Source organism: Pseudophryne corroboree, chromosome 7 (genome assembly GCF_028390025.1).
Source record: "Pseudophryne corroboree isolate aPseCor3 chromosome 7, aPseCor3.hap2, whole genome shotgun sequence".
Lineage (NCBI taxonomy): Eukaryota > Metazoa > Chordata > Amphibia > Anura > Myobatrachidae > Pseudophryne > Pseudophryne corroboree.
In genome coordinates, this window is record NC_086450.1 from 450,611,230 (window position 1) to 450,635,046 (window position 23,817).

Consider the following 23,817-nt stretch of genomic DNA (forward strand, 5'->3'; position numbering starts at 1 on the left):
TCCTAGGAAGAAAGTGTTTGTTAGGTTTTTTATTTTCAGTGAGACCTGCTGGCAACAGGCTCACTGCATCGAGGGACTAAGGGGAGAAGAAGCGAACCTACCTAAGTGGTGGTAGCTTGGGCTTCTTAGGCTACTGGACACCATTAGCTCCAGAGGGATCGAACACAGGACCCGACCTCGTCGTCCGTTCCCGGAGCCGCGCCGCCGTCCCCCTTACAGAGCCAGAAGCAAGAAGGTGGTCCGGAAAATCGGCGGCTGAAGACTTCTGTCTTCTCCAAGGTAGCGCACAGCACTGCAGCTGTGCGCCATTGCTCCTCATGCACACCTCACACTCCGGTCACTGATGGGTGCAGGGCGCTGGGGGGGGGCGCCCTGAGCAGCAATACTGACACCTTGGCTGGCAAACTGGCACCATATATAGCCCCAGAGGCTATATAGGTGCTTTTTAACCCCTGCCAGAATCCATAAAAATGCGGGAGAAAGTCTGCGAAAAAGGGGCGGAGCTATCTCCTTCAGCACACTGGCGCCATTTTCCCTCACAGCTCCGTTGGAGGGAAGCTCCCTGGCTCTCCCCTGCAGTCAATACACTACAGAAAAGGTTAAAAAGAGAGGGGGGGGGCACAATTTAGGCGCAGTATACAATATATATAGGCAGCTATAAGGGAAAACACTCTTTATATGTGATATCCCTGTGATATATAGCGCCCTGGTGTGTGCTGGCATACTCTCCCTCTGTCTCCCCAAAGGGCTTTGTGGGGTCCTGTCCTCTGTCAGAGCATTCCCTGTGTGTGTGCTGTGTGTCGGTACGGCTGTGTCGACATGTATGAGGAGGATAATGAGGTGGAGGCGGAGCGAATGCCTGTAAATGTGATGTCACCCCCTGCGGGATCGACACCGGTGTGGTTGGACTTATGGAAGGATTACGTGAAAGTGTCAACTCCTTACACAAAAGGTCGACGACACAGAACAGCCGGCTACTCAGCTTGTGCCTGTTCCAGCGTCTCAAATGTCATGGGGGGCTCTAAAAACGCCCGCTACCTCAGATGGCAGAAACAGATGTCGACACGGATACCGACTCCAGTGTCGACGACGATGAGACTAGTGTACCCTCCGAATAGGTCCACCCGTTACATGATTGAGGCAATGAAAAATGTATTACACATTTATGATAATACCCCAGGTACCACATAAAAGGGTATTATGTTTGGTGAGAGAAAACTACCAGTAGTTTTTCCTGCATCTGAGAAATTAAATGAGGTGTGTGAGGAAGCGTGGTCTTCCCCCGGTAAGAAATTGATAATTTCTAAACGGTTATTGGCAGCGTACCCTTTCCCGCCAGAGGATAGGTCACGTTGGGAAACACCCCATAGGGTAGATACAGCGCTTACACGCTTATCAGAAAAGGTGGCACTACCGTCTCCGGATACGGCCGCCCTGAAGGAACCTGCTGATAAAAAGCAGGGGGTTATCCTGAAAGATATAGTCACACACTCGGGCATTATATTGCGACCAGCCATTGCTTCGGCATGTTTGTGCAGTGCTCCCGCTGCGTGGTCAGATTCCCTGTCGGAAAATAACTATGGATAGGGACAATATTTTGCTGACAATAGAGCATATTAAAGACGTGGTCTTATACATGCGTGATGCACAGAGGGATATTTTCCGGCTGGCATCAAAAATAAGCGCTAGGTCCATTGCCGCCAGACGGGGGTTATGGACTTGGCAATGGTCAGGCGATGCCGACTCGAATCGGCACATGGAAGTTTTGCCCTATAAGGGGGTAAAACTGTTTGGGGATGGTCTTTCAGACCTCGTTTCCACAGCTACTGCTGGGAAATCGACTTTTTTGCCACAGGCTACCCCACAACAAAAGAAAGCACCGTATCATCAAGTACAGTCCTTTCGGCCCCAGAAAAGCAAGAGGGCTAGAGGCTCATCCTTTCTGCCGAGAGGCAAAGGTAGAGGAAAAAGCTGCAGCACACAGCTAGTTCCCAAGAGCAGAAGTCCTCCCTGCGTCCGGTAAGTCCACAGCATGACGCTGGGGCTGCTCAGGCGGACCCGGGTACGGTTGGGGCCCGTCTCAGAAATTTCAGCGCCCAGTTGGCTCTCTCACATGGATCCCTGGGTCCTTCAAGTAGTATCTCAGGGGTACAGGCTGGAGTTCGAGACGTTCTTCCCCCCGCCGTTTCCTAAAATCTGCCTTACCGGCACCTCCCTCTGCCAGGGAGGCGGTGTTGGTGGCTATTCAACACTATAATCACAACAAGTGATTGTCAAGGTGCCCCTCCTTCAGCAAGGAAGGGGTTACTATTCCACAATGGTTGTGGTACCGAAACAGAACGGTTCGGTGAGACCCATCTTAAAATTAAAATACTTGAACTTTTATATCAGAAGATTCAAGTTCAAGATGGAATCGCTCAGGGCGGTTATTACGAGCCTGGACGAGGGGGATTACAGGGTCTCCCTGGACATCAAGGATGCGTACCTGCATGTCCCCATTTACCCTCCGCACCAGGAGTACCTCAGATGTGTGGTACAGGACTGTCACTATCAGTTCCAGACGCGGCCGTTGGAGTTGTCCACGGCACCGAAGGTCTTTACCAAGGTAATGGCCGAAATGATGATACTCCTTCGCAAGAAGGAAGTTTTTATTATCCCGTACTTGGACGATCTCCTGATAAAGGCGAGGTCCAAAGAACAGTTGGTAGTGGGGGTAGCACTCTCTCGGGAAGTGCTACAACAACACGACTGGATTCTCAATATTCCAAAGTCACAGCTGGTCCCGACGACACGTCTTCTGTTCCTGGGAATGATTCTGGACACAGACCAGAAAAGAGTGTTTCTTCCAGTGGAAGCACACGAGTCCTGGAAAAAATGGTAGCTTCGTACGAAGCATAATTCCATTCGGAAGGTTCCACGCAAGGACGTTCCAGTGGGACCTGTGGGACAAATGGTCCGGGTCCCATCTACAGATACAACAGCGGATAACCCTGTCGGCAAGAAACAGGGTGTCGCTGCTGTGGTGGCTGCAGAGGGCTCATCTACTAGAGGGCCGCAGATTCGGAATACAGGACTGGGTCCTGGTGACCACGGAGGCCAGCCTTCGGGGCTGGGGTGCAGTCACACAGGGAAGAAATTTCCAAGGAGATTTCGCTTCACATAAATATTCTGGAGCTAAGGGCCATTTACAATGCCCTAAGCCAAGCAAGGCCCCTGCTTCAGAACCAGCCAGTACTGATCCAATCAGACAACATCACGGCGGTCGCCCATGTAAACAGACAGGGCGGCACAAGAAGCAGGATGGCGATGGCAGAAGCCACAAGGATTCTCCGATGGGCGACCTACACTCGGGAGAATGGGGACTTCTTCCAGAAGTTTTCCAAATGCGGGTAAACCGTTGGGGATGACCACGGGTGGACATGATGGCGTCCCGCCTCAACAAAAAGTTGAAAAGATATTGCGCCAGGTCAAGGGACCCTCAGGCGATCGCTGTGGACGCTCTAGTGACACCGTGGGTGTACCAGTCGGTTTATGTGTTTCCTCCTCTACCTCTCATACCCTAGGTACTGAGAATAATAAGAATGCGAGGAGTGAAAACCATACTCGTGGTTCCGGATTGGCCAAGAAGAGCTTGGTACCCGGAACTTCAAGAGATGCTGGCAGAGGACCCTTGGCCTCTGCCGCTCAGACAAGACCTGCTGCAGCAGGGACCCTGTCTGTTCCAAGACTTACCGCGGCTGCGTTTGACGGCATGGCGGTTGAACACCGGATCCTAAAGAAAAAGGGTATTCCGGAGGAAGTCATCCCTACCCTGATCAAAGCCAGGAAGGATGTCACCGCAAGACATTATTACCGCATTTGGCGGAAATATGTTGCTTGGTGTGAGGCCATGAAGGCCCCGAAGGAGGAATTTCAATTGGGTCGATTCCTACACTTCCTGCAAGCAGGGGTGACGTTGGGCCTCAAATTGGGGTCCATCAAGGTCCAGATTTCGGCTCTGTCGATTTTCTTCCAGAAAGAACTGGCTTCACTGCCTAAAGTTCAGACTTTTGTCAAAGGAGTTCTGCATATTCAGCCTCCTTTTGTGCCCCCAGTGGCACCTTGGGATCTCAATGTGATTTTGGCATTCCTGAAATCACATTGGTTTGAACCACTTAAGACTGTGGAATTAAAATATCTCATGTGGAAAGTGGTCATACTGTTGGCCCTGGCTTCGGCCAGGCGGGTTTCAGAATTGGCGGCTTTGTCTTGAAAAAGCCCTTATCTGATTTTCCAGATGGATAGGGCAGAATTGAGGACTCGTCCTCAGTTTCTCCCGAAGGTGGTCTCAGCTTTTCACTTGAACCAACCTATTGTGGTGCCTGCGGCTACTAGGGACTTGGAGGATTCCAAGTTGCTGGACGTAGTCAGGGCCCTGAAAATTTATGTTTCCAGGACGGCTGGAGTCAGAAAAACTGACTCGCTGTTTATCCTGTATGCACCCAACAAGCTGGGTGCTCCTGCTTCTAAGCAGTCTATTGCGCGCTGGATTTGTAGCACTATTCAGCTGGCGCATTCTGCGGTAGGATTACCGCAGCCTAAATCAATAAAAGCCCATTCCACAAGGAAGGTGGGCTCATCTTGGGCGGCTGCCCGAGGGGTCTCGGCTTTACAACTTTGCCGAGCAGCTACTTGGTCAGGGGCAAACACGTTTGCTAAATTCTACAAAATTGATTCCCTGGCTGAGGAGGACCTGGAGTTCTCTCATTCGGTGCTGCAGAGTCATCCGCACTCTCCCGCCCGTTTGGGAGCTTTGGTATAATCCCCATGGTCCTTACGGAGTCCCCAGCATCCACTAGGACGTCAGAGAAAATAAGATTTTACTCACCGGTAAATCTATTTCTCGTAGTCCGTAGTGGATGCTGGGCGCCCATCCCAAGTGCGGATTGTCTGCAATACCTGTACATAGTTATTGTTACAAAAATCGGGTTTTGTTGTGAGCCATCTCTTCAGAGGCTCCATTTGTTATCATACTGTTAACCGGGGTTCCTATCACGTGTTATATGGTGTGATTGGTGTGGCTGGTATGAGTCTTACCCGGGATTCAAAAATCCTTCCTTATTGTGTCAGCTCTTCCGGGCACAGTTCCTAACTGATGCTTGGAGGAGGGTCATAGGGGGAGGAGCCAGTGCACACCAGATAGTCCTAAATCTTTCTTTAGAGTGCCCAGTCTCCTGCGGAGCCGTCTATTCCCCATGGTCCTTACGGAGTCCCCAGCATCCACTACGGACTACGAGAAATAGATTTACCGGTGAGTAAAATCTTATTTTTCACGGTAAGGACAATATGTGTTTGGAATTCCCTGCCTGAGGGAGTTGTAATGGCGGACCTTTAAGACCTCAACACCTTTAAGAATGGGTTAGATAAATTCCTAATGGATAAGGATATCCAGGGTTATGGTGCATAGTCACGCACTATAGTTACTATAAAAAGAGGGATAAAACGCAATGGCAGACATCAGCATCAGTCAAAATTTTAGACCAAATAATCCTGCATAGGAGACCACAAATAGGTTGAACTCGATGGACAAATTGCCTTTTTTCAACCTTAGATACTATGTTCCTATGTTACTATCCATGTAGATATTTCACTATGAGGTAACATAATGGGGAGCGGGGCCGGACTAGCAAATACCAGAAGGGGCGATGGCCTAATGGGCCGATGTGGCCACACAGCTCCGCCTCCTGATTCTCTGCTTGGCCACCTGGCGTATAAGAGAGATGGGCCGTGTCGCAAGGCCAGGCTCCTGTGACTCGTGGCACGCCCCCCTGAGCCATGACCACACCCCCTTTTCGTGCCCGCACAGTGATATGCCGGTGCAGATCTAGAACCCCAATCTGTCCCTAATGGGGGCTATTTATCAAAGCATGGATAGAGATAAAGTAGCAGCCAATCAGCTCCTAACTGCCATGTTACAGGCTGTGTTTGAACAATGACAGTAGCTGATTGGTGAGTGCTTTATCTCTCTCCACGTTATCTCTCTCCATGCTGTGATAATACTATGTGGTAAATGTATCACGCTTTAACATCTTTTTCAAGAATCCGTAGAGTGGGAGTAGCACAAAGCATATTGTCAATCAACCCCTCTGGAGCTAATGGTGTCCAGTAGCCTAAGAAGCCCAAGCTACCACCAGTCAGGTAGGTTCGCTTCTTCTCCCCTTAGTCCCTCGCTGCAGTGAGTCTGTTGCCAGCAGGTCTCACTGAAAATAAAAAACCTAAATATACTTTCTTTCTAGGAGCTCAGGAGAGCCCCTAGTGTGCATCCAGCTCAGCCGGGCACAAGAATCTAACTGAGGTCTGGAGGAGGGTCTTAGTGGGAGGAGCCAGTGCACACCAGGTAGTCCTAAAGCTTTCTTTAGTTGTGCCCAGTCTCCTGCGGAGCCGCTAATCCCCGTGGTCCTTACGGAGTCCCCAGCATCCACTTAGGACGTTAGAGAAATATATTAAATATCGAAACGCGTCAAGTATAGTCAGTGGTGTGAGAGAAATATTACATCAATGCCAGAAAGAGAAAAATTAGCGTTTTTGTCTTTGAAGACTTGGGGAGTCCTGGGAAGGAACCATAGACTTTTTTTGATGCGCCTCTAACCTTCTTTTATCTGGCGGGAGATACCGTTTTTCAGGATTTATTTTGTGTGATGTGCTCATTCTGTTTTATGGGTAATTATAATTTATATTATTATTATTATTATATTATTATTTTTATTACATGATCCAAAAATACAATGTTGCACTACAATCTTTTCTTGTATGGAATAACGGTACTGATGTTCGGTACTGTGCGCAGTGTGGAAGTGCTCTGATTTTTACTTTCAGATTATTTCTATTTAACCATGCTTTTGCTGCTTATTAAAATGACCATGCCTCCATTCTATCAGAGTTCTAGATTGGTGGAAAATGCACACTGGTTTATAAAAATACGATATTAATAAATAAAAAAAATCCGATTTCAATAAAAAAAAAAAAAAAAAAAATCAAAATTTTTTTCTTTTCTTTAAAATCATACTTTTTTTTCCACAACCCATTAACCAGGGGTGAAAAAAAAAGTATGATTTAAAAGAAAAGAAAAAATGTATATAATTTTTTTTATTGAAATCGGAATTTTTTTATTTATTAATATCGGATTTTTATAAACCTGGTGACACAACATCATGGTCAAATAAGAGGTCATTAAACAGGGGTGCTTATCCGTGGGACTTGTGTTGGTAGAAGGGGATTGGAATGTGGATATTTTTCTTTGGCAAACTTAAGAGCTTCTAACTTAACGTGGGTCCATGAAGTAAGCGAGAAAATGTGCAGGTCCCAGTGCTACATTATAGCGGTCCAAAAATGTCTTCATGCTTGGTTGGTCCAGATTTAGGGGCTAATTCAGGTTGGATAGCAAATCGCGATCCAACCGGAATTTTTTGCGGTGGTGGTGCGGGCGCATGCGCAGCGGGCCATACTGCACATGCGTCCGCACTTTCTGTGGGAGGCCGCAGAAAATGCGTTCGCCTCTGCCTGTCAATCAGGCAGAGGCGGGAGGGGGGCGGCAACGCTCCATTTTTAGGGAGGAAACGGAGCATTGCGGGGGCGGGGCGTCCCGAACAGTGGGCAGTGTGGCGCGAACAGGGGCGTGTCAGGGCTCAGGCAGAAGCGGCCGCAACAGGTAAGATGTTGCCGGGACTCCTGCGGCCGCAGCTAAGCTGCGCCGGCAGGAGTCAACCTTAGTTTCTGCTGACAAGCAGAAATTGCGAGGCAATCGCAATTTCTGCTTGTTGCAGGGGGGGCGCCGGTCAGCATGCTGGGCGGCCCCCAGCATGCGTGCAAAAGGATAGCAGATTCTGCTGATTAGTAGAATTTGCTATCCTTACTGAATTAGCCCCTTAGGCTGGATTTATCAAGCCTTGGAGAGTGATAAATTGCACGGTGATAAAGTACCAGCCAATCAGCTCCAAACTGTCATGTTACAGGCTGTGTTTGAAAAATGACAGTTAGGAGCTGATTGGTTTGTACTTTATTACCGTGCCATTAACCCTTCATTAACTGGGAAGTAGCAGCAAGAGAGACAGATGCTTAAATAGCCCCTGTGTGCACCAAGAATAAGCCGCCGGAGTGGTTCTCATACAGTTAGTGAATGTTTGTGCCTTACATGGCACCTATAAAACAGGGAGCACGTCTAACATGTACTGCCACACACAGGAATGTCACTTACAAATGTAATAGTCTAATAGGTGGATATAAGAGTAAAAGGTCATAACGTTTTATTTTGGTTGAATGAACCACTGCACAGTGTTACTTCTCGTGTTCTGTATATTGGATGCTATTCTTGGTATCTTTTTTCATTTTGTATGGTCAGTCATGTGCAGTGGCACATACACAGTGCCACTTCTCTTGTTCTTTATACTGTATGTAATTCTCAGTATCTGCTTTTATTCTGTATACATGGACAACTGCACAGTGCCACTTCTCCTGTATATTGCATGTCATTCTCAGTATCTGCTTTTATCCTGTATACATAGGCAACTGCACAGTGCCACTTCTCTTGTATATTGCATGTCATTCTCAGTATCTGCTTTTATCCTGTATACATGGACAACTGCACAGTGCCACTTCTCTTGTATGTTGCATAGCATTCTCAGTATCTACTTTTATCCTGTATACAGGGGCAACTGCACAGTGCCACTTCTCCTGTATATTGCATGTTATTCTCAGTATCTGCTTTTATCCTGTATACATGGGCAACTGCAAAGTGCCACTACTCTTGTATATTGCATGTCATTCTCAGTATCTGCTTTTATCCTGTATACGTGGACAACTGCACAGTGCCACTTCTCTTGTATATTGCATGTCGTTCTCAGTATCTGCTTTTATTCTGTATACATGCACAGTGCCACTTCTCTTGTATATTGCATGTTATTCTCAGTATCTGCTTTTATCCTGTATACATGGGCAACTGCAAAGTGCCACTTCTCTTGTATATTGCATGTCATTCTCAGTATCTGGTTTTATCCTGTATACGTGGACAACTGCACAGTGCCACTTCTCCTGTATATTACGTCATTCTCAGTATCTGCTTTTATCCTGTATACATGGACAATTGCACAGTGCCACTTCTCTTATTGCATGTCGTTCTCAGTATCTGCTTTTATTCTGTATACATGCACAGTGCCACTTCTCTTGTATATTGCATGTCGTTCTCAGTATCTGCTTTTATTCTACATACATGGACAACTGCACAGTGCCACTTCTGTATATTACGTCATTCTTAGTATCTGCTTTTATCCTGTATACATGGACAACTGCACAGTGCCACTTCTCCTGTATATTACGTCATTCTCAGTATCTGCTTTTATCCTGTATACATGGACAATTGCACAGTGCCACTTCTCTTATTGCATGTCGTTCTCAGTATCTGCTTTTATTCTGTATACATGCACAGTGCCACTTCTCTTGTATATTGCATGTCGTTCTCAGTATCTGCTTTTATTCTGCATACATGGACAACTGCACAGTGCCACTTCTCCTGTATATTACGTCATTCTCAGTATCTGCTTTTATCCTGTATACATGGACAACTGCACAGTGCCACTTCTCCTGTATATTGCATGTCATTCTCAGTATCTGCTTTTATCCTGTATACATAGGCAACTGCACAGTGCCACTTCTCTTGTATATTGCATGTTATTCTCAGTATCTGCTTTTATCCTGTATACATGCACAGTGCCACTTCTCTTGTATATTGCATGTCGTTCTCAGTATCTGCTTTTATTCTGCATACATGGACAACTGCACAGTGCCACTTCTCCTGTATATTACGTCATTCTCAGTATCTGCTTTTATCCTGTATACATGGACAACTGCACAGTGCCACTTCTCTTGTATATTGCATGTCATTCTCAGTATCTGCTTTTATTCTGTATACATGCACAGTGCCACTTCTCTTGTATATTGCATGTCGTTCTCAGTATCTGCTTTTATTCTGCATACATGGACAACTGCACAGTGCCACTTCTCCTGTATATTACGTCATTCTCAGTATCTGCTTTTATCCTGTATACATGGACAACTGCACAGTGCCACTTCTCCTGTATATTGCATGTTATTCTCAGTATCTGCTTTTATCCTGTATACATGGGCAACTGCAAAGTGCCACTACTCTTGTATATTGCATGTCATTCTCAGTATCTGCTTTTATCCTGTATACGTGGACAACTGCACAGTGCCACTTCTCTTGTATATTGCATGTCGTTCTCAGTATCTGCTTTTATTCTGTATACATGCACAGTGCCACTTCTCTTGTATATTGCATGTTATTCTCAGTATCTGCTTTTATCCTGTATACATGGGCAACTGCAAAGTGCCACTTCTCTTGTATATTGCATGTCATTCTCAGTATCTGGTTTTATCCTGTATACGTGGACAACTGCACAGTGCCACTTCTCCTGTATATTACGTCATTCTCAGTATCTGCTTTTATCCTGTATACATGGACAATTGCACAGTGCCACTTCTCTTATTGCATGTCGTTCTCAGTATCTGCTTTTATTCTGTATACATGCACAGTGCCACTTCTCTTGTATATTGCATGTCGTTCTCAGTATCTGCTTTTATTCTACATACATGGACAACTGCACAGTGCCACTTCTGTATATTACGTCATTCTTAGTATCTGCTTTTATCCTGTATACATGGACAACTGCACAGTGCCACTTCTCCTGTATATTACGTCATTCTCAGTATCTGCTTTTATCCTGTATACATGGACAATTGCACAGTGCCACTTCTCTTATTGCATGTCGTTCTCAGTATCTGCTTTTATTCTGTATACATGCACAGTGCCACTTCTCTTGTATATTGCATGTCGTTCTCAGTATCTGCTTTTATTCTGCATACATGGACAACTGCACAGTGCCACTTCTCCTGTATATTACGTCATTCTCAGTATCTGCTTTTATCCTGTATACATGGACAACTGCACAGTGCCACTTCTCCTGTATATTGCATGTCATTCTCAGTATCTGCTTTTATCCTGTATACATAGGCAACTGCACAGTGCCACTTCTCTTGTATATTGCATGTTATTCTCAGTATCTGCTTTTATCCTGTATACATGCACAGTGCCACTTCTCTTGTATATTGCATGTCGTTCTCAGTATCTGCTTTTATTCTGCATACATGGACAACTGCACAGTGCCACTTCTCCTGTATATTACGTCATTCTCAGTATCTGCTTTTATCCTGTATACATGGACAACTGCACAGTGCCACTTCTCTTGTATATTGCATGTCGTTCTCAGTATCTGCTTTTATTCTGCATACATGGACAACTGCACAGTGCCACTTCTCTTGTATATTGCATGTCGTTCTCAGTATCTGCTTTTATTCTGCATACATGGACAACTGCACAGTGCCACTTCTCCTGTATATTACGTCATTCTCAGTATCTGCTTTTATCCTGTATACATGGACAACTGCACAGTGCCACTTCTCTTGTATATTGCATGTCGTTCTCAGTATCTGCTTTTATCCTGTATACATGGGCAACTGCAAAGTGCCACTACTCTTGTATATTGCATGTCATTCTCAGTATCTGCTTTTATCCTGTATACGTGGACAACTGCACAGTGCCACTTCTCTTGTATATTGCATGTCGTTCTCAGTATCTGCTTTTATTCTGTATACATGCACAGTGCCACTTCTCTTGTATATTGCATGTTATTCTCAGTATCTGCTTTTATCCTGTATACATGGGCAACTGCAAAGTGCCACTTCTCTTGTATATTGCATGTCATTCTCAGTATCTGGTTTTATCCTGTATACGTGGACAACTGCACAGTGCCACTTCTCCTGTATATTACGTCATTCTCAGTATCTGCTTTTATCCTGTATACATGGACAATTGCACAGTGCCACTTCTCTTATTGCATGTCGTTCTCAGTATCTGCTTTTATTCTGTATACATGCACAGTGCCACTTCTCTTGTATATTGCATGTCGTTCTCAGTATCTGCTTTTATTCTACATACATGGACAACTGCACAGTGCCACTTCTGTATATTACGTCATTCTTAGTATCTGCTTTTATCCTGTATACATGGACAACTGCACAGTGCCACTTCTCCTGTATATTACGTCATTCTCAGTATCTGCTTTTATCCTGTATACATGGACAATTGCACAGTGCCACTTCTCTTATTGCATGTCGTTCTCAGTATCTGCTTTTATTCTGTATACATGCACAGTGCCACTTCTCTTGTATATTGCATGTCGTTCTCAGTATCTGCTTTTATTCTGCATACATGGACAACTGCACAGTGCCACTTCTCCTGTATATTACGTCATTCTCAGTATCTGCTTTTATCCTGTATACATGGACAACTGCACAGTGCCACTTCTCCTGTATATTGCATGTCATTCTCAGTATCTGCTTTTATCCTGTATACATAGGCAACTGCACAGTGCCACTTCTCTTGTATATTGCATGTTATTCTCAGTATCTGCTTTTATCCTGTATACATGCACAGTGCCACTTCTCTTGTATATTGCATGTCGTTCTCAGTATCTGCTTTTATTCTGCATACATGGACAACTGCACAGTGCCACTTCTCCTGTATATTACGTCATTCTCAGTATCTGCTTTTATCCTGTATACATGGACAACTGCACAGTGCCACTTCTCTTGTATATTGCATGTCGTTCTCAGTATCTGCTTTTATTCTGCATACATGGACAACTGCACAGTGCCACTTCTCTTGTATATTGCATGTCGTTCTCAGTATCTGCTTTTATTCTGCATACATGGACAACTGCACAGTGCCACTTCTCCTGTATATTACGTCATTCTCAGTATCTGCTTTTATCCTGTATACATGGACAACTGCACAGTGCCACTTCTCCTGTATATTACGTCATTCTCAGTATCTGCTTTTATCCTGTATACATGGACAACTGCACAGTGCCACTTCTCCTGTATATTGCATGTCATTCTCAGTATCTGCTTTTATCCTGTATACATAGGCAACTGCACAGTGCCACTTCTCTTGTATATTGCATGTTATTCTCAGTATCTGCTTTTATCCTGTATACATGCACAGTGCCACTTCTCTTGTATATTGCATGTCGTTCTCAGTATCTGCTTTTATTCTGCATACATGGACAACTGCACAGTGCCACTTCTCCTGTATATTACGTCATTCTCAGTATCTGCTTTTATCCTGTATACATGGACAACTGCACAGTGCCACTTCTCTTGTATATTGCATGTCGTTCTCAGTATCTGCTTTTATTCTGCATACATGGACAACTGCACAGTGCCACTTCTCTTGTATATTGCATGTCGTTCTCAGTATCTGCTTTTATTCTGCATACATGGACAACTGCACAGTGCCACTTCTCCTGTATATTACGTCATTCTCAGTATCTGCTTTTATCCTGTATACATGGACAACTGCACAGTGCCACTTCTCCTGTATATTACGTCATTCTCAGTATCTGCTTTTATCCTGTATACATGGACAACTGCACAGTGCCACTTCTCCTGTATATTGCATGTCATTCTCAGTATCTGCTTTTATCCTGTATACATAGGCAACTGCACAGTGCCACTTCTCTTGTATATTGCATGTTATTCTCAGTATCTGCTTTTATCCTGTATACATGCACAGTGCCACTTCTCTTGTATATTGCATGTCGTTCTCAGTATCTGCTTTTATTCTGCATACATGGACAACTGCACAGTGCCACTTCTCCTGTATATTACGTCATTCTCAGTATCTGCTTTTATCCTGTATACATGGACAACTGCACAGTGCCACTTCTCTTGTATATTGCATGTCGTTCTCAGTATCTGCTTTTATTCTGCATACATGGACAACTGCACAGTGCCACTTCTCTTGTATATTGCATGTCGTTCTCAGTATCTGCTTTTATTCTGCATACATGGACAACTGCACAGTGCCACTTCTCCTGTATATTACGTCATTCTCAGTATCTGCTTTTATCCTGTATACATGGACAACTGCACAGTGCCACTTCTCCTGTATATTACGTCATTCTCAGTATCTGCTTTTATCCTGTATACATGGACAACTGCACAGTGCCACTTCTCCTGTATATTGCATGTCATTCTCAGTATCTGCTTTTATCCTGTATACATAGGCAACTGCACAGTGCCACTTCTCTTGTATATTGCATGTTATTCTCAGTATCTGCTTTTATCCTGTATACATGCACAGTGCCACTTCTCTTGTATATTGCATGTCGTTCTCAGTATCTGCTTTTATTCTGCATACATGGACAACTGCACAGTGCCACTTCTCCTGTATATTACGTCATTCTCAGTATCTGCTTTTATCCTGTATACATGGACAACTGCACAGTGCCACTTCTCTTGTATATTGCATGTCGTTCTCAGTATCTGCTTTTATTCTGCATACATGGACAACTGCACAGTGCCACTTCTCTTGTATATTGCATGTCGTTCTCAGTATCTGCTTTTATTCTGCATACATGGACAACTGCACAGTGCCACTTCTCCTGTATATTACGTCATTCTCAGTATCTGCTTTTATCCTGTATACATGGACAACTGCACAGTGCCACTTCTCCTGTATATTACGTCATTCTCAGTATCTGCTTTTATCCTGTATACATGGACAACTGCACAGTGCCACTTCTCCTGTATATTGCATGTCATTCTCAGTATCTGCTTTTATCCTGTATACATAGGCAACTGCACAGTGCCACTTCTCTTGTATATTGCATGTTATTCTCAGTATCTGCTTTTATCCTGTATACATGCACAGTGCCACTTCTCTTGTATATTGCATGTCGTTCTCAGTATCTGCTTTTATTCTGCATACATGGACAACTGCACAGTGCCACTTCTCCTGTATATTACGTCATTCTCAGTATCTGCTTTTATCCTGTATACATGGACAACTGCACAGTGCCACTTCTCTTGTATATTGCATGTCGTTCTCAGTATCTGCTTTTATTCTGCATACATGGACAACTGCACAGTGCCACTTCTCTTGTATATTGCATGTCGTTCTCAGTATCTGCTTTTATTCTGCATACATGGACAACTGCACAGTGCCACTTCTCCTGTATATTACGTCATTCTCAGTATCTGCTTTTATCCTGTATACATGGACAACTGCACAGTGCCACTTCTCTTGTATATTGCATGTCGTTCTCAGTATCTGCTTTTATTCTGTATACATGCACAGTGCCACTTCTCTTGTTCTGTACACAGGGTGCAATTCTCAATATCTGCTATTTTTTCTGTTTGCACAAACAACTGCAACTTCTCGTTCTACGGACCCGATTCAGGTTGGATTGCAAATTCTGCTAAAACACAGCATCTGCAATCGTTTCTATCGCATGCTGGGGGCCGCCCAGCATGCTGACCAGCGGCTGCGACCGCAATGCAGTTGCGATTGCGCCGCAATTGCATTGCAGTTGCAGCAAGTGTGGATGTCCCCTGCCTTTGTAGCCCAAACTGGCCGCTTTCTGGGAGTGTCAGGAAAAACGCAGGCGTTTTCAGGGCGGGAGTGTGACATCAGCTGCGGCCCCGATCAGCCTGTTTGTTTCGCACTCTAGGAGAAAGTCCTGGGCTGCGCACGCACTGCACACACTGGGAAAAACATTTGATGGTGAGTGTAGTGCGAACAGATTTGCAGCTGTCCGGTGACTGAGGGACATTTGCAGCTCGGCGTACACATGCGATCGCATACGTGCACGGGCGAATTTCCACTCCCCTCATGCGGCGGCTATCTGATCGCAGGGCAGCAAAATTAGCAGCACAGCGATCAGGTCTGAATCACTCCCAGTGTCTGTAAATATCAGCACCATAGAAGATAATGGGAACTTCTGAATAATAGACCCCCAAATACCATGAAGCGAGCAGGGTGGGGGGCTTCAGTCTAGCAGTAACAGGAGCGGGTGGCTGTGCAGCTGGGAGGAGAAGGGAACGGTGGCGTACAGCTTGGGAAGGGGGTATCGGATGGGGATGGAGTTACTGACGCACCAGGGGGTGACAGGCGCTTTCTGTGCTGTCACTGCAAAACGAATCCAGCGCTAATTGTGAGAGCCGCAGGTAACAATAAAGCTTGCTGCTCCCATCCCTCATTACTCTAAAGCAAAGGAGGGTCGTTAGCATAGGGTGACAAGGTCACCATTAACGCAGGCATGACATCACTAGATGACGTGGGGAGCAAGGCTCCTTAACCCTTGGCGGAGGCTGGGACAGGCTTTTCTGCAGGGGTTAATTCCTTTATCACCAGCTGCTTCTCTGCCAATGCCTCAGAGTTACAGCTGTCACGGGAACAAAGGGGTTAACAAGGGTCCTGGCAGAATAGCTTATTAGGCATCCATCCCTCTGGACGAGCTTAATATAGCATTGCAGAAATGTTCTGAGCTGATTGGGAAAGGGAACAATATATAGATGAAGCTCCTCCACCTTAAAGAATTTCTCAACCCTGACGTACTTGTACGTGTATATGTATGTATATATGTGTGTGTGTGTGTGTGTGTATGTGTATGTATATGTATATATATATATATATATATATATATATATATATATAAAAAGCTTGCCAAAGAATACACAAGGCATTAATAATGCAGCCTCGGAGTCTCGTTTATTATTTGGCTGCCAAATCCTTGTGAGTGCGGCCTCATTATATGGCCCCTCGCCATTCTCCTGTCATCAAGTACCCTAATTATTTGGATATGAGTTGTGCACTTCATATAAGATAAATACAGTATTGGAGTGTTGTTTGACCATTATTCTTATTATACATCTGTACTCTCCAACATGTCCTTCCCGCTCTCCACGGATGGCCTCCTTTTTTACAGCCTCACCTTAACACACACACACACACACACACACATACACAGCTCCACCCTGACACACACACACACACACACACACACACACACACACACACACACACACACACACTCTGCTCCTGCACTAATTATTGTTGGCCACCATCGATGACGGGGAGCCATAGATAGGGAACCATCAATGGTTTGCACCCATCGATAGATAAAAAGGCCCTATTACCGGACATGTCCAGACGGTATGAATAGTTAAGGGCCAGATGTACTAAGCGTTGAAAAATGATCAAATAGAGAGTGATAAAGCTCCAGCCAATCAGCTCCTAACTGCCATGTTACAGGCTGTGTTTGAGAAATGACAGGAGCTGGTTGGCTGGAACTGTATCACTCTCTACTTTATCACTTTTCAACGCTTAGTACATCTGGTGCTTTGCCACATTTTCTCCAGCACAAATGAGATTGAGTATGGCACCTTGGTTAAGACATCTGGACATTTTATAGACCGTGGGGTATATCGGAGCTCACCGTGCCGCACCCAAATAAGCGTTGGCGGTTAGCACCGATCGATGGATATCCCTGCTGTGGGGATTGGCAGGTGGCAGACCAATCACTGAAGGGATGGGTTTTAGTGGTGTAGGGACTGGGCACAGGGCTTAGCCTCATTCCCTGCCCCAGGGAGGGAGGTGGTGGGGGATTCTGCCTGCTGTGCCATTGATGGTAGAGAACCATCAGATCTCTGCCTTCGTTGTCAAAACCCTCGACCATTGGTGGCAAACCATCTATGCTTGGTACCCATCAGCTGCCAATGGTTATCCCTATGTCTAATTCCCAGTGCTACTGTATGTTACTCTGTCGACTTTTATTTTGATGACCTTGCATGTTCCTATTTTGTTTAATGTTCTGTTTTCCCCACAGTCCGGAGATGGTGTAAGAGTGGAGAGGTTGCATGTGAGCCCCTTCCTCTCTGGCAGCGCAGTAGACTCTGGCTTTGTGCCAGAGTCCACCGTGCATGCCCAGGTCTCCGGGAAAATGTCCTTTAAGATGCCTCTACTGCACATGCTTGACTCTCCGGGAAAATGGTTGCAGTGCCATTTTCCCTATGGTTTCTGTCTGCAGCACCGGCCAACACGGGACTTCGGAGAGGTAAGTATCATTTATCTTGGTGTACGGCGTGAGTCCCCCTGGAACCAGAGGCCTGTGTTCACCACACACCCTGCACCCATTATAGATAAGGCGAATGGGTGCTTTAAAAATGTACGGAAACAATAATAATCAACCAATAAAGTGAATTCCACTAACTTAAATATTCTTAGCATGAACACTGTCACTTTTTCCCCCATTAATAATCTTTATTGAAACAAGTTTCAAGTTATAGGGTACAGAAAAGAAGGTGCCATGAAAAGTCCACAATAACGACACACGGGGTACAAACAAAACATAAAATACTACTTAAATCTCACGGACATTAAGAATGAATGGCATAAGGCGTTTCGGTCATGGAGAACCTGCGGATCCCTCTCTCCGCCTGTGAGGCACTCATACTAACTGAACCATTTTAACAAGGAGGGGAAGGGATCACCTGCAGTCTCCATTCCAAAATTAAAATGTATCTTTGCCACTACATTGGCAATCATGGGAGGCGTGGGATATTGCCATATGACCGGCCATCTCCCACTACGTTTGTGAGGGAGATTTAGGGTGATATGGTAAGGTGCAGGAGAAACCAGAAGGAAATTCTAGCTGTATAACAGTAGGGGTCATACAAGTAATTGAATGGAGAGGGAGCTGGTGCCTCATCGAGGGAGGGAGCTGGTACCTCATCATGGTGACCCCTCTCATTCAGAGTTGTCAAGTTCATATGAGGGATGAATTTAGTAAGGGCTTTAGTGGGCAGAATACCAGTGGGCAGGGCCAGTTTGTGGGTGACCAATTTATCCCAGACTTCAGGTGGTGCTCCGGTGGAGTAAAAGCATCTAGGATGAGTGGGTCCTCAGGGTGCAAGAGAAGGCCATGTAAGATCAACCAGTGGAAAATCAGGAGGCATGGCAGGTAGGGCCGCCGAGATATCAGACAGGCCCTGGTACTAGGGGGGGTGTGGCCAAATGTGGAGGTGTGGCTATGACCCATCCTGCATACAGTTCCCTGTGAAACACTGCACAGGGACCATTGCTCCATCTCTTAAATTGACCTGGTCCCCCCAGGCAAGCCCGAGTAATCCGTACCGGGTGGTATTCATGTGACCGCCGGTCAGCTGACCGACAGTAACATGACCTCCTCCACCAGCCCGACGGGTCACTATCCCGATGGTCGACAAGCCGACCAACAGGGACTCGCCCCTCCCCGCCGGGATCCCGGCATCGGTATGCTGCCGGGATCCCGGCGTCGGTAAGCTGACCGGCGGTCTCCTGACCGCCGGTCAGCATTACTACACCCAGAGAGAGAGAGAGAGAGAGAAGCATAGGACCGGCACTCTCTGATTCCAATAATACCACGCTGGTGCCTTCACATATACAGCCGTATAAGTATACAGTAACAATGGTAGCCTAAAAAATACTTGGGAGACCAACCAGGTAAGTCAACGTTTCAGTGCCCTTTATGCACTACCGTCAGGATATATATATCCTGACGATAGTGCATAAAGGGCACTGAAACTTTGACTTACCTGATTGGTCTCCCAAGTATTTTTTAGGCTGTGTGCTGCACCATTGTTACTGTGCGTCTATGTATGTATATATATATATATATATATATATATATATATAAATAAAATATACAAATTCAATTCGGCACTAACACATGGCGAGCGAACTTCGGGCAAGGTGCCTTGCTCCGCTACCGCTGCGCTCAGCACGGGTTACCGTTCCAAATCGTAGTCCACATAGATCGGAAGGTATGCAAAAGTTTAAAAAATAAATAAATAAATGTGAAAAACTAATGTCAACCATTTTCATGTCGATCTTGTTCATGTCGACCTAATGGCAGTGTCTACCTATTTCTAGTGTCAACCTATTCACTGTCGACCAAAGTGTGTCGACTAATGGGTGTCGACCCAGAGTCCGGATACTTTTTGTTCATTGAACCGCTGCATTATCTCTCCTGGTAAAAAAAAGTGATGCGTTATTTGATAATGTATTTGACTTTACAGATAAAGGGGGACACGTGTCAAGCCTTGGAGAAACAGTTGTCTAATTAAAAATCTTATAGTTTAATAAAGTGGAGAATCTGCCCCCAAAAAATAAACAGCTTCTGACATTTTTGAACCACAGTCTTATGAAATGAGAGACGAGTTGATTGGATGCTTTGAGCCTCTTCTCCACTTTATCTGTCTCCAAGGCTTGTTACATCTCACCCTATGAATTCTAGAAATGTGCATTTGAAGACTGTTTTCTGAAATGTATGTCATGCTTCCAGACTGTCACAATTTGTTTTATTAGCACGACAGAACCAATTTGCAAATCCCAAACCCCAGTCTGCAAATCTCCAAGCCTCGTTATGTTGAGTGTCAGTGATGTCACATGTTCCTGCAAATTGGCAGCGTCCATTCTCATGGGTGTTGGGCCAGAAAAGGGCCTTCAATGTGAGAGAAGACGTCTTATCGCTCCCTCCTACCAACTCCTGCGTCCTCTTCACGAGACTTTTACGCAAATAATAAAAAAAGCCCTGCATTTGTCTCATGGCGTGACATTTAGTCAGATGTAGATTTTATGCCTGATTGTATTGCGCATTTCTGTGGTAGTGCATAAATGACATTTTGCTTTTACACAGTAAAACTGCAACATTTTGTGATATTGATTGTGATAATTACAGTAGGTAGATCTATTATTCCGCTTACTCGCAGCACCAGACGCAGATAAAATCTGTAGCTTCTGCTGAGCCGAGACAGGTGTAGCCGTAGGGTATGGGACTCTAGGTCGACACCCATTAGGTCGACACACATTGGTCGACACTTGAAATAGGTCGACCCATCTATTGGGTCGACATAAAAAAAGGTCTGCATGAATTTTTTATGTTTTTTTGGTGTCGTTTTCTCCGTCAAGTGACCGGGAACCCCGATTACTGCACCGCGTCCCCTTTCATGGCTCGCTTCACTCGCCATGCTGTGGGCAAAGTTACAGGTTCCCAATCGTAGTCCACGTGGATCATAAAGTATGAAAAAGTAAAACATTTTTTTTAAAACCCATGTTGACCTTTTTGCGTGTCGACCTAATGGCCGTGTCGACCTATTTCTAGTGTCGACCTATCCACTGTCGTCCAATGGGTGTCGACCTAATTGGTGTCAACCTAGAGTCCAGATACCGTAGCCGTAATACATATGCTTCTTATGTTCCATTATTTTATATGGCAATACATTACCAAAGCAAATAAGCCTAAAAAGATAAAATTCAGAACATGTTCACATCTGCCTCATTTTTCCAAGCTTGTTGTGAGCAGATCTGTTGTGGAACAACAGGTGTCAGCATGCCCTGCATGTGAACTATTTGTTTCAAACGGGTTTATTATTATGAAATACCTACAATCACAATCCAGACGGTCAAAATCCCGACAACAATTGATTGACGGTCAAAATCCAGACAAGGTCAAAATTCCGACAAGGTCAAAATACTGACATTTAAAATGTCGACAGATCAAAAAGTCAACACGCGTTTTTCATATTATTTTTTTTGGTGTGTATGTCGACTTGTTGCTCTCGGCACGCTATTATATTCCCCCTCCAGGTCCACTGGGATGGTAAAGTATGAAAAGTCGATTTCAATGAAAAACTTATGTTGACTTTTTGACCTGACGACATTTTAAATGTCGGTATTTTGTCCATGTCGGAATTTTAAATGTCGATATTTTGAACATGTCGGGATTTTGACCTTGTTGGGATCTTGACCGTCTGTTAATGGTTGTCGGGATTTTGACCGTCTGAATTTTGATTGTAGGTAAATTGACCGCACCCCATTTCAAACAGTTGCCTAATTAAAAATCTTATAGTTTAATAACTTCTAATGTTTAAAATAGAAGTTCTACCTGCAATTGCCTGTTGTAAACTCAGAAACACACTCTTGCTGCCATTCAATAGATACATTTCAAATAATAAAACCATGTGTTGCCACATAGAAACAAACAACATCCACAATATGTCAAATGGTAGCAAAGAGTGTGTGCCCTAGTTTTCAACAGGTAATTTATGGCAAAACTCCTATTTCAAGTACTCCAGTAACTTTTTACACCCTAATTGTTTATTTTAATTGATCATTATTAAAATATAGAACATTGCAAAAGGTAGATAGAGCCCTCCTTGATCCAAAGTGTGCACCCAAACTGCAACTTGCAAGACTGCTGATAGAACACTATTGTGCTTTTGTTGGTTACTGTATATTTGAATTTTCGTCTATTCTTCTTCATCTGTAGGTTGTCCGCTCTAACACTTTGTGTCTCCAACAGTACAGGATTGGGCAGCTGTACACTATCAGCAAGCACAGCCACCAGGAGAGCGAGCGAGGGGAGGGAGTGGAGGTGGTAGAGAACCAGGCACATCATGACCCTGTCTACGGCGCTGGACAGTACACAGAAAAACGGGTCCATCTGTCAAGGTGAGAGTCCCTCACGCTTATTCCCGGAAATCAGCAGCAGAAACTGCAGCACTTGCCTGAGCCCCTTTGGTTTTAAAGATCTCAAATAATAAGAATTTACTCACCGGTAATTCTATTTCTCGTAGTCCGTAGTGGATGCTGGGAACTCCTTAAGGACCATGGGGAATAGATGGGCTCCGCAGGAGACTGGGCACTCTAAAAAAGAATTAGGACTACTGGTGTGCACTGGCTCCTCCCTCTATGCCCCTCCTCCAGACCTCAGTTAGGGAAACTGTGCCCGGAAGAGCTGACACAACAAGGAAAGGATTTGGAATCCCGGGTAAGACTCATACCAGCCACACCAATCACACCGTACAACTCGTGATACTATACCCAGTTAACAGTATGAATAACAACTGAGCCTCACTAACAGATGGCTCATAACAATAACCCTTTAGTTAGGCAATCACTATATACAAGTATTGCAGACAATCCGCACTTGGGATGGGCGCCCAGCATCCACTACGGACTACGAGAAATAGAATTACCGGTGAGTAAATTCTTATTTTCTCTGACGTCCTAGTGGATGCTGGGAACTCCGTAAGGACCATGGGGATTATACCAAAGCTCCCAAACGGGCGGGAGAGTGCGGATGACTCTGCAGCACCGAATGAGCAAACTCAAGGTCCTCCTCAGCCAGGGTATCAAACTTGTAGAATTTTGCAAACGTGTTTGATCCCGACCAGGTAGCAGCTCGGCAAAGTTGTAAAGCCGAGACCCCTCGGGCAGCCGCCCAAGAAGAGCCCACCTTCCTCGTGGAATGGGCTTTTACTGATTTAGGATGCGGCAGTCCAGCCGCAGAATGTGCAAGTTGAATCGTGGAGCAGATCCAGCGAGCAATGGTCTGCTTAGAACTAGAAGCAGGAGCACCCAGCTTGTTGGGTGCATGCAGGATAAACAGCGAGTCAGTCTTTCTGACTCTAGCCGTCCTGGAAACATAGATTTTCAGGGCCCGGACTACGTCCAGCAACTTGGAGGCCTCCAAGTCCCGAGTAGCCGCAGGCACCACAATAGGTTGGTTCAAATGAAACGCTGATACCACCTTAGGGAGGAATTGGGGACGCGTCCTCAATTCTGCTCTGTCCATATGGAAGATCAGATAGGGGCTTTTACAGGACAAAGCCGCCAATTCTGACACCCGCCTAGCCGAAGCCAAGGCCAAAAGCATGACCACTTTCCACGTGAGATATTTTAATTCCACGGTCTGAAGCGGCTCAAACCAATGTGATTTTAGGAAATCCAACACAACGTTGAGATCCCAAGGTGCCACTGGGGGCACAAAAGGGGGCTGAATATGCAGCACTCCCTTAACAAACGTCTGAACTTCAGGCAGT

At 45.2% G+C, this 23,817-nt stretch overlaps 1 protein-coding gene across 1 annotated transcript in view; it reads left to right on the forward strand.

The window, feature by feature from the left end:
* Positions 1-23,817, forward strand: part of LOC134945630 (cytoplasmic phosphatidylinositol transfer protein 1-like) — a 124,345-nt gene that overhangs the window by 76,073 nt on the left and 24,455 nt on the right. Inside the window, exon 3 of the mRNA XM_063935050.1 lies at positions 22,296-22,444. Coding sequence (XP_063791120.1) covers positions 22,296-22,444 — 149 coding nt within the window. The remainder of the gene's footprint in view (positions 1-22,295; positions 22,445-23,817) is intronic.